Source organism: Pleuronectes platessa, chromosome 1 (genome assembly GCF_947347685.1).
Source record: "Pleuronectes platessa chromosome 1, fPlePla1.1, whole genome shotgun sequence".
In the NCBI taxonomy this organism is placed as follows: domain Eukaryota; kingdom Metazoa; phylum Chordata; class Actinopteri; order Pleuronectiformes; family Pleuronectidae; genus Pleuronectes; species Pleuronectes platessa.
The window spans coordinates 19,949,210-19,961,794 of record NC_070626.1 but is presented as its reverse complement, the minus strand read 5'-3'; the positions used below and the strand labels follow the sequence as shown (position 1 = coordinate 19,961,794).

Genomic DNA, 12,585 nt, shown 5'->3' with positions numbered 1-12,585 from the left:
ATTTGTGTGTGTGGCTTCCTGCTTCTCTTGCCAGTTCTACCTGTGCATCAGCAGTTGATCTTCTAATCCATTGGTTCCCAAACTAGGGTACGTGTACCCCCAGGGGTACGCGAAGTGGTTCAGGGGGTACGCGGGGAAATATTTGATTTGCGTTTTGCATAGCTCAACATCTTTCGTGTCCTATCGCACGCGCTGCGGGGGGTACGTAGCTGGAGATTGAATGTCTGAAGGGGTACGGGACTGTATAAAGTTTGGGATCCACTGTTCTAATCCAAACAAGCCGCTGCAGTGAAGCCTTCAGCTAGTGGACAGACATCAAGGCCAAGTTCTTTGCTCTCTGGGAGGATGTTTTGTGTTCACCAGCTCTTTTCTAATCCTGTGCTCTGCCTGTGCTTCAGTATCATTACGCCTGCCCGCCTCTACTCCTTCCATATCCAGCAGTGTCCTCTTTTGCAAGCAGCCTGTTTGGATCCGAGGTCCCGGTCCACCCTGCCCACTCTTCAGTCCTGCAGGGAGGGAGAAGACGACAGCCTCCACGCGGCCTCCCCTGCAAGTAATGAGATATGGTGCAAGACCAGCTCATGAAACTAATGTCGCCACCCAATCGTCACGCTGTCAGATCAGGGCGCAAGAGGCCGGGGGGACGCAAGCTCACGTCAGGGCGGGCAGCCATCCCGACCATCGAGCGCCAGGGCCTGGCAGTGCTCCAGCTAAATGTCGAGGGCCTCACCACCGCCAAACTGGACATCATACGCCACCTCGCCGACTCCCATGAAGTCGCGGCCGTCCTCCTTCAGGAGACGCACTGTGGAAAAGCAGACTTTCTCAGGTTGCCCGGGTTCCACCTCGCCGGCTCCATCCTCAGCAGGCAGCACGGGATGGCCACCTTTGTCAGGTCTGACCTCAGCTGGACAGCCACAGGCCAATCCCCTCCAGGCGTTAGTCTCGAGTGGATGTCCACGAGGATACAGACAACAACGGTTGTGAACGTGTACAAGCCCCCACCATCTGTACTGTCCACATCGGCCCTCCCAATTACCCCGGCACCCGCCATCTACGCCGGGGATTTCAACTGCCAGCACACCGACTGGGGATACTCCCACACAACACCGGATGGGGAGACGCTGAGCGAGTGGGCCTCCAATGCCAACGCCCATCTCCTGTTTGACCCCAAAGAGCCACCAAGCTTCTACTCCTCCAGATGGAACACCTGTGTTCCACAGTAAGGACCCGATGCCAGAGAGAAGGGTCATTGACAGGTTCCCCCGATCACACCACCGACCGTCTGTCATCAGAATACCATCACTGGTGCAGCCGGTCGCAGGGAAGCCTGTCAAAAGATGGAATTTCCGGAAGGCCAACTGGCATGCTTTTTCTGTTGACACAGAGAGAAGATCTGTCACCCTCCCGGACCCAGACACTCCTAATGTGGATGCTGCATATGCAGCCTACTGTGAAGTGCTGACAGGGGCAGCGAAGAAAACCATACCACGAGGCTACAATGAAAACTACATCCCGGGTTGGAACGAGGAGTGCAACCACCTCCTGCGAGCCCACCAGCAGGCTAGCTCAAGAGCTGAAGTGGATGCGACAGCAACGGCACTGCTTGAGAAGCTGGACGCCACTCGCAGGGCTAGATGGACAGAGGTCGTCGAGTCGATTGACTTTACCCACTCCAGCCGTAAAGCGTGGCAGACCATAAACCAGCTCTCAGGAAGAAGTACACCGCCTCCCAAGTGCCCTGTGACAGCAAACGCCATCGCAGCCCAACTCCTGAAAAATGGCCGCTTCCCAGACGCAGACAAAGAGTTTGCCCGCTCAACATCCCACGAGGTATCCAGTCTCTCTAGGGCGGCCAGTGTCAATGCCAACCTGTCAGGAGATTTCACACCAGCTGAGCTCAAGGACGCTATGGCCAAACTCAAACAAGGCAAGGCACCAGGCTCCGACAACATCCACCCAGAGTTTGTGATCCACCAGAGCGAAATAACATCCGCCTGGCTGTGTGCTTTCTTCTCTGCGTGCCTCCGGAGGTCCAAGCTCCCAAGGGCATGGCGACGGGCCGCTGTCATAGCCCTCTTGAAACCCAACAAACCTGCGGATGACCCCAAGTCCTACAGACCAATCTCGTTGCTGTGCGTCCCTTTTAAAATCCTGGAGAGGATGATACACAGCCGAATTGAGCCAGTAGTTGACTCACAGCTACCGAGGGAACAGGCTGGCTTCCGCCGGTCTACAGTGGACCAGGTAACCCTTCTCACACAAGATCTCGAGGACAGCTTCCAGGCCAAAACCAAAGCTGGGGTGGTACTACTGGACCTGACTGCTGCTTACGACACCGTCTGGCACCGCGGACTCCACCTGAAGCTGCTGAGAACAATCCCGGACCGTCATATGGTCAACTTTATCATGGAGATGCTGTCAAACCGCAGCTTCATCCTCCAGACCAGTGACGGCCAGCGCAGCAGGCTCAGGAGGCTGAGAAACGGGGTCCCACAAGGGTCTGTCCTCTCACCGATGCTCTTCAACATCTACATCTTTGACCTACCGGTGACGACATCTAGAAGGTATGGATACGCGGATGATCTAGCCATCATGCTACACCGGCCCACATGGAAGGCGGTTGAAGAGGGTCTCAATCAGGACATGGACGTCCTGGCTGCCTACCTTCGAAGCTGGCGACTGCAGCTCAGTAAGGGAAAGACTGTATCAGCAGCATTCCACCTCTGCAACAGGGAAGCAAGAAGGGAGCTGGAGATCTCAGTGGACAACAAACCCCTGGAGTTCCAGCAGGCCCCAAAGTACCTGGGCGTACGCTTAGACAGGACACTGTCCTACAAACAGCATTTGGATGAAGTGAGGGCTAAAGTAACAGCAAGGGTCTCACTCATCCGGCGCCTAGCTGGTACAACCTGGGGGGCCTCGGCCAAGGTTCTACGTATCTCCACACAAGCCCTCGTATTCTCTGCAGCTGAGTACTGTGCCCCAACCTGGAGTAGAAGCCCACATGCCAAGAAGGTCGATACGGCCATCAACAATGCCCTCCGGATCATAAGTGGCTGCCTGAAACCCACCCCTGTGTTCTACCTGCCAGTCCTAGCAGGAATAGCGCCAGCCGGCCTACGGCGAGAGGCTGCTACCCTCGCCCTGGCAAGGAAAGCCCAGGAACACAGCTGGCACCTCCTCCATGAAACCACCACCATGGCAACACCTCCAAGCAGACTCAAGTCCCGCCACCCATACAATCAGGCCGCACAAGAGATGCTTATTTCCATCCCGGAGGATTTGACAACCAAAGCCTGGCTGGCAGCGGCATGGAAGCAGGAGTGGGAGTCAGCAGGACAGACACGCCTACACCATTACATCCAGGATCCTGGAGGTGGCGTTGAGGGAGAAGATCTACCTCGCCGGCAATGGACCCTCCTGAACCGCCTTCGCACAGGGGTTGGCTGCTTCAAAGCGTCCATGAAGAAGTGGGGCCTAACAGACAGTGCAGCGTGTGAGTGCGGGGAGCCTGAGCAGACTGCCGACCACATCATCACCACCTGTCCCCGGCATAGACCACCCTCAGAGGAGGGCCTCTTCCAAGTGGGACCTGAGACGAGGGAGTGGCTACACGACACGAAGTTGGACATATGAAGACGATACACGAAAGAAGAAGTCCTGCAGGATGCTAAGACCCACTGCTCTGCTCTGTCGTTCCAGTTCCTCAGCCAAACCAGACTGTGAGAACCCGCCAGCTAAACCAACAAACCCGTCTGCAATTCTCCTACAGTAAACTGTCTTTGCATCCCTTTTAAACTCCTGGTTTGTTGTTGTAATTAAGGTTCAATTGGTTATTATGGGATAAGAGTGGATCTGTTTTTGTTTGTTCTCTTTGGAAGTTATGTTTGTGCTTAGCCCAGTTGCTATAGTGACAGCAGCAACAAGTTCAGATATGTGACATTGCACAAAAATTACCCTTTGATCAGAGATATTTTTTTTAAGTTTTAAAAACCATATTAATCACATCATGCTTGATTGAGGCTGTGAAGACTTAGTTCACTTACTGTATCGGTGCAGTCTTGTTGTCCTTGTGCCACCAGGACTTGGGTGGGTTGAGGTAGCGACACCACAGCTCCCAGTCAAAGCCCTGGGCAGACAGCGGATACTCATCTATCTCAAAGGTGTCGTACTTGATGTTGTCAAACGATGGCGAGATGATTCGGGTTCTGTCTTCTTGAATTCTCTGCAATATGGGTTCGGCCCTTCAAATGCACAGATAGAGGACGTCATTTCACTGTGGATTTGTTTTGACAGGCTTGATCCATTACTCTGGTGATCATCTCTGCAAACACGTAATTAAAAATATAAAAAAACATGCACGTCTTCCCCTTGGAAAAGCATGTCTGACAAGATTATAATGCATTAATTGTGATGATGGTATTATTATAGTCAATATAATTAATCAATTGTCTTTATTCTATGTATACAGCACTCGTAAAAAGTCCAGATTACAAACTGAGTCACAAACCAGTAATTAGAATAAATAAGTAATAAAATAATCTGATTCAAAAGACAATAGTTATAAAAAATAAAGAGAGTTAAAAATATGGAATGTTTAAATTCAAGTAATATCGAGAAAGGCTCTGTGATGTATACCTCTTTATATAATTTATGTCTGCAATAGGTTCATGTTTGAATTATAGACATCTAAAACAACATTAGCTAAAGGTTTGTATCTTCAGATTAAGTCAAAGACGCAGAAAACAGTCTGCATTGTCTGATTTTCAATGATTTCCCCCAAACCCACACAGTGTTAGGACTCTAGACCCGCTGCTTGTGTTAACATCACGCTGCTCACGATGCCAGAGTGACTCACCAGCCGACGTTGAACTCGACGTGGGCATCGAACAGGGCAACGACCGGGGCGGTGGCGGCCCTCCACCCGCTCACTCTGGACCGGATCAGACCCTCCTGCTTGGCATGCCGCACCATCTTAATGAATCCTGGATGCTGGCTGTTTGTTTCAGAAACAAAATCCTGCAGCTTCTCTTTCAGCTCATCTGCAAAGCACACACACACGCACACACACACAAACACACACACAGAGACAAACACTTAGACGCTGCTGCTTGTGAGCACACTTCCACCCGAGAGACTCTGTCATGTAATCCTTCACTGGGCAGTATATCATAGGGTCAAAAGTACTCATGCCTTATTGTTTTGAACACTGGACCAGCAGCTCGAGCAGCACAGCTCACCTCCATGGGGCTTAGCAGTCATAACTGGATATTGCAATATTGAGGACTCAGCCTGCAATGCTTTTCAAAGCACGGGGGAGAAGGCGGAGGAAGTCCATCCAGTTTAATGTTTGGCTTCCGAGTTTACCTCCATTATTACCTGAGCAATATATTGCGTGATGGCATACCCTGCAGGATAAAATAATCATTGTTCCCCCTACAAGTCCTATGAGGTGGCAATATTTTTGGCATTTAGAAAATGTGATAAGTTACTGCAGTGCATTAGAGGTTAAAGAATACCTTTTCAGGTGTGAAATGTCAGCAGGAGGCCGCAAGGATCAGCAACACCATTAGATCACAACTGCATACTTTACTACCACCAGAACAAAGTTTGAGAACTTAAATCAGCACAGAGTTTCATCATTTCTTGTATAAATTACCTGAGGTGCTGTTCTCACTATTTCACTTTTAACCCGTGGTGAGCCTTTCCAGTTCAAAGGGAACGTGGAGCAGTTGCGGGCAGCCGGAGAGCGAGTCCGCTGTGCTGCGTCTGGCTTCCTCAAAGGGAGGGTGAGGGCCTTGTTATGGAGTGGAGAAAAACTTTGGCTTTCCAGTACAACTATACTGGAAAATGTTTTTGTGGAGAATTAGTCAATCTAAGAAACTGAAGGTTTCTGTTTCGTCCTTTCATCTGGGTCACAGAAAATACCTAAAGCATGTGTTCCTTGAAAATTAAGATTCTGCACTGACCCACATTACCTCTGTTCGTTTAAAAAAAAAAAGAACTTCTTCTTACTCTAATAATACGTAATAGGGTAAAGCCTGTGTTGTTTTTTAGGGAATATGAGAAATCACAGTACATCACAGTGCCTGTAAATGAGTAATTAATCAATAGTTTATGGAGTGACTGGGATTCTGACTTTCAGGTCAAGGACAATGTGAAGGACCTGAGTTCTGTGGAGTTATCTTCTTATATCTCGACATTCACTGCTCCTCGACACGGTGTAGTGAACAAATGCCGGATATTTTTCCATCCCCACAAAACCTTCACAGCTGTGCTTTGTTCACGACCGTGTTTTGTTGTGTGCAGCTTCACTGCCTGTGTTGTGCTTCCACTTCTATACGCGTAACAGCAATGTGGGTCAAAGTCCTGTACGGCTCCAGTTATGTGTTTTGTTGTTTTCATTTCTCTTTCCCTTTTTTTTATTTTCTTATACTTCACTCTGTACCTCTGCCTGTAACTGTGACTTAATATAATTGTTTAAAACCCGTTACAGACGTTAGGGTACTTTTAAGTTACAATATACTGTTATATCTGTTATAATAATATGTCCTAACTCTCCCTTGGGCAAAAAGCTGATCTCTTGAGTCATCTAAATGAAAATAGAAATAAATACATTATTTCATAGAAAGATATGAGTCAGAGATGCTATTCATACAAGGGGATGTTGATTTTACTGCTGCTATCTGGAGCAGAATAACAGTCTCTCTTCATACACTACATGCAACACGGGACTGTGGTGGTTTACATGTAGGTGGAGTATGACAGTATCCCACTGGGAGGAGCGAGCAATGAGCCGTTTTCTAGCCTTCCTGCTGAACTGCAATCAGCTAACATCCACAAGTTGAAATCTGCCCTTGATTAGATATGAAGGACTTCCATCAGAAGGACGAGGGCTGACAGGGTTTTTGGGGGTAAAAATTATGATGATAACAATTTTGGACTCTTCTGCTAAAAGAAAAGCTGCTGCAGCTGCATGCCTGCTGCTGACGACCTTCCATCAGTCTACTGTATCCATAATAACTCTTAATCCATTAATAATTGAGACATTCTGCTGTGCGAGTGAATTAAGAAAAAGAAATATGGAGTGTTATGCCCCACAGCAAATCAAAATAAAGCACAGTTCATTACACCAGGAACGGCTGATGGCCAACAGTCATCAATCTCTCGGGACTGATATCCTGCTGGAGCTCAGCAGGAAAGCAATAGGCTTTGTGATCGAGTTGGACCGGAACAACATGCAAACAAGTTTCTAAAATCAGCGTGCAGCCAATCCAGCTACATTATCCACAGTAGAAGGAAAACATTCAGAAAATTTGTCTCAGAAGATAAAGAGCAAAGGTACTGGTGAGGGGCAAAATGATGAACACACCATTTGATTACGTCTATCCCCCTAAGTGGGATATACAAAATGTATATGTATAACTACCTAAGTATGAATAGTGTTTGTCTTAATTCATGAAGTAAAAGGTGAAGAGAATGTAATTGTGATAGTGTCATATATACTGTAGTTATACATATACACACAAATATATATATACACACACATGTATATATATATATACAGTACATTGCATATGCATTTCTGTGTTTATCCATACATAGGATGTTTATTTGATAAAAGCGATTTTAGAAACCTGGCTTTTTGCTCGCTGCTTCACTGCTGTTTGTTACTGTATGTCTGAACTGGTCTGTCTAGGTGCTGGATACTCAGTGTTCCCTTCACGCCTGTTCAAACTGAAATCGTTCATCAGCATGCAGGCGTTACTGCTAGCACAGCAGATGGTAAATCGACATGAATGCAAGTCTCACGGTTGCTGTGTCGTTTGCACAACGCAACTTGCCAATTTCTCACTTCTCAATTCTGCAGTTGTGAAAATATCCGTCTAAAATAACCGACTGATTCTCACCCTTCCTCCACAATTCCAGTCTTGTATCAATCCCTGGCAGTTTGTTCAAAAACTCATGTTGCTCAAGTTCCAGCACCTCTTGTAATTCATAGTTGGCAGCAAGTGCAGTACACACAGCTTAGTTGTTTTTTGCTGACCTCCCTCCAGCTTTTCTGTGACCTTCAGGTTTCATTGGCTGCAGCGACTGCTTGCTGGAAATCCGTCTGCTTTCAAACAGCTGCTGGAACTTCTCTGAACACCTGAGGTGATGATCGAATCATCTTTATGAGATTATGAGAAGCCAAAGAATCTGATCAGCAAAAAAATGTCACATGCTTGAAAAGCTTAACCTCGGTATACAGGTCACTCTTGACAAAAACCCTTAGCTGAAAAGATTAGCTGAAATTGACAGAATAATTGTAAAAATATGAATTGCTTTCTTTCTCGTGCTTTCGTACACTAGGAAATATTTTTCCATTTAAATGGAAATCGAGTTTCAGGGTCAATTTTACAGTTTTCAGCCATTTTTCATGGACAAAACATATTTTGATAAAATTTAGATGCTCATCACAAAAACATTCATTCTCACCTCAATCCAAAACTCCTTGGTATTATAATCATATAATTAAAATGTGTTACCATGGTGATGCAGATGCAGCAGCCGAAAGCTTCCTCAAATTTTGCAATTCATTTTCTTTGCAGATTTCTCCTCTTTATTTTTGCATTTCACTTTTTACTTTACTTTTTATATCTTTTACATATTTTTATTTTATATATTGTTTTTCCTATTTGTGCTGTATTTATTGTGTTTTTATGTTCATTGTATGCACCAATAACCAGAGCAAATTCCAGGTAGGTGTAAACCTACTTGGCAATAAACACCTTCTGATTCTGATTCTGATTCTGAAGAACTTTTTACTTATGACTGAAAGACAAACATGTAGCAATTTTGTTGTGCAATCTTCTTAGGCACAACAATAATTAAAATGTATTTTGAATCTTGAATGATTTAAGGTTTCATTGAAAGTAACAAATCTAAGTCCTGTGATAGCTGCTCCAATAAGTGAGCCCTTCTCAGAACCCTGCTTGTACACAGAAGAGCCTTTCTCGGGCCACAGCTTGGGACATTATCCAATTACAGCGGAATCAGCTAGGTCAATTTGCCCTTCTCTCCCTTGACGGCGACACATTCCCCTGCATGCTAATGCGTCTCGGAGGTGAGCCATGACAGGGGCGGATGACTAATATAAAGCTGAGGATGCCTGGGAGGTTGGCTGTGGACGATGACCCCCTTCAACAATCTCAGCAGCATCACGGGTCAACAGGCTAACGACATTTAGCACAGATAAGATTAACAGTCATGGTTATAATGATAACACTGGGCCCATCAGTCGCACTGTGACAGAGTGCCCAGGCAAACAGGGTGAAATGCCATGAGCAAAATGTCAGTGCAGGATTTGGATGTTTGAAGGAGCTGAAGGCAACAGCTCTCAATTATCTGGTGAAATATGAATTATTATGAGACATGATGTGATATGTCGCCTGAGTTAGAAGGAGTGAAAGTAAACATTAGGGTTCGCAAATTTAGATTTTTTAATAATTGGTTAACTTCAGATATATTGAACTTTCTGGTTGAAAATTTCCTGTAGGAGAAGGATCATTCATATTCCAGTGCTTTGAAATAAGTTACAGAGACAACCAATGACTATCTTGTGTTCCAGAAAGCTACAGGCCGCACTATATTCTTTGCATTACTGACTATGGTAAACATCTTCTCCCCAGTTCTAGTATTTCCGATGCTGATTGCCCGTAATGGTTGTCTCAGTCCTTTTTACAAGCGGCACAGCCCATTTAAAACTCTATTTCCTATAAATGGCCTTGGCACAGTATCGTTAGCCTTTATAGCCTGCTTTCTACCTTTGTAATGCAGTTTAAGTCGAACACTGTTCACACGTATAAGTGGAGTTTAGTTCTTGTGCTCTGCATGGCAGAGGACTCACCTATCAGTATTTTCACTCATCAGTCATCTCAGCAATCACAAGTTAACGTAGCTCAGCATTTTTACATTTTCAGCATATTCTGGAAATCATTTAATCCCGATACTGTTTACTCTACATCCGACGCATGCAAATGTGTGAATTAGGGTTGCAAATGCGGACAAGATATGTGCAAACACTCCATCACCTTGCTGGATTGTTACCTGCCTCGGGAAAAATATCCTGGCTTTGCAGCTAATTAATGTTTTTCATCTATCGGTTAAATCCAGTGAACACAGCCTCTAATTAAAAACATGTAAGGAGTCTATAGGCCGTGAGAGACGCATAACACAGATACAGATTTCACCTCACAAGAGGCGACGATATGCAAACTATAGATTCCTGTGGCATAACGCGGCTGAATATTACTTTCTGGGATTCCAAGCTTGATTCACACACATTACATTTAATGCAGAGTTTATAAGGATAACTCAGACAGATTTAACAATGAAAATCTTTGTAAATTTTTCCAAAACCTGAATTCTTAATTTCCAAAGGATGTTGACCAGGGGTGGGGAATCTTTTTCCTGCCAAGGGCCATTTCAATTTTTATAACGTCATTCAAGGGCCATACTAAATTACTGTAAACATAAATCACACTAAGTTATGCTTCTCTTTGGTAAACTGGCGGATGTCAGATGGTAGTAATCATGATGCTACTCGCAGCTTTTTGCCATAAAACAACTTTGTCCAACAAATCCTAACCCCTGGTTGTGCAGTACCACACATGTCTTTTAAAGATCACATCACATACATCATGTCCCTCCCTCAGCAATATATGAAATGCACAATAATGGCTAGCTGGGTGATGGGTGAGCTGGTTTCTAATTTATGCATTCTTATATTTTCTCAAAATTCCCTTGAAAACTGAACCATTTGTTTTTCTTGTTTTTCAGACAGTTGCCATGATGCTTGCGGTGCAGCTGTAAAACAGTGAGGCTGACATGTGAGTTTCATTTACCCTGAATGTGTCCTGCAAGCTTACAACCAGATGGGACTACCATCTAGGACATGCTCGTCTACTATTCTATTGTCTTTTATCAAAGAAAAAAATATTGCTGTCACAGGAATTAGTTTTGTGTATCTGTGTTTCTCTTTTTATATTCATGAAATGTGCTATAGGCCACATATGACCCAGTAGCTGGACGTTCACCACCCCTCACGCAAACAAAAGCAGACTTTCTATTTTCAACATGTCAGTTTTATGGCTGAGATTAAACACTGAAGGTAGCTCCATGAGTTGGAAACTCTGACAAGCAGAGACAAGGGGGAGCCTGCCAGTGAGGCTACAGAGGTTGCGTATGGTTGCCACATAGTACTGACAGTTTTTAAAGGGGCTATTTTTCCGTAGAAAGGGGTTCCAGTGAAATATTGTGCTGGGGGGATCTAGAGTGTCCAAGTAGACATTAATACAATACTATGTTCTCAAATTGCATCTAACCATCTAAATGGCTAGATAGCACAAGGGAAAAGCAACATTTTCATGTTTGTATTTCTATATTTAGATATTGGTCGATTTTGGTGAAGTGACCCATTCAATGAATTTAAGGGACATACATTTGTACACCCGTCTTGAAAAAGATAATCACACTGATTAATTAACGTTTACACTTTCACTACCTTGCAAACACTTTAAATACAGAGTACATTTCTTATTACAATGCCACATAAACTGTGCATTTAAACAAACCAAAATAACTGAGGCGCTTTGTGCCATAAATGAACACAGGAATTTAACTGCTGTATTATAAAATGGTGCTGCTTACCGTTACTGCTGTTGTCATCCACCAGGATGATCTCTTTAAGAAGATGGGAAGGCGTCCTGTTGATGGCAGAGTGAATGGACCGCAGGAGGACAGACAAGGCTTCGTTCACAAAAATGAACACTATGCTCACTTGAGGAAGGTTTAAAGGATAAGTGAGGTTTCTGCACCTGTGAACGACAAACAACAAATTTGTGGTGAGGCTACGTTTAGAGCTGCATCTCGGGTAAAAGTATTCACAGATAAAATTGACGTTGATCCAGAGAAAGTAGGGCAATGTCGGCTTTTCATGCTGGCCCAGGTACTGGGCAGATGAGAACAGGACCCCTTATTCATAGATTGGCATAAAGTTAAAAAATCGTGAAATAAAATATTGTGCTACTGCAATAGTTGTGGGGGAGTAAATGAATGATTGTGTGGTCAGGTCTGCCAACACTCAAGCTGACTTTCCCTTTCAAGATATTGTTTCTTGCTACATGCTGACATTTTCATTTTTAATCAGCAGTCCAACCACCTCTTCGAGGCAGCTGATGCCTGTTGTTGTTTTTAAATGCAGAAAGAGAATGCTGTAAAAAGTATGACCTTAAAGCTTGAGGTAATGCCTGGATGAAAGTGTTTGAATCAGATATCATGTTTTCTGATTGTAATGGCATGAATGCGTTTTAAAATCTCCTCTATTAAAGTATGTTGATTGTTTTATCATAATCTTATTGATATGACCATGAGATTCATTGTAAAGAGTTCATTTTTTCGGATTCTGACAGCTTACCTGCCAAGGCCATTACCACATCTTGCTTTGAAAACAGCATGTTCTAACTACAGACAAAACGTGGTGCTACATTTGGTACAAGGTGTGTGATTGATAATAATCCCTGGAACAGTTTGGATAACAGA

The 12,585-nt window shown here is 44.7% G+C and overlaps 1 protein-coding gene across 1 annotated transcript in view; it reads right to left on the bottom strand.

Annotated features, from left to right (window-relative positions):
- Positions 1–12,585, bottom strand: part of galnt18b (UDP-N-acetyl-alpha-D-galactosamine:polypeptide N-acetylgalactosaminyltransferase 18b) — an 81,005-nt gene that overhangs the window by 33,349 nt on the left and 35,071 nt on the right. Inside the window, 3 exon segments of the mRNA XM_053420800.1 lie at positions 4,050–4,247; positions 4,862–5,045; positions 11,695–11,861. Of these exon segments, the coding sequence (XP_053276775.1) occupies positions 4,050–4,247; positions 4,862–5,045; positions 11,695–11,861 (549 nt within the window).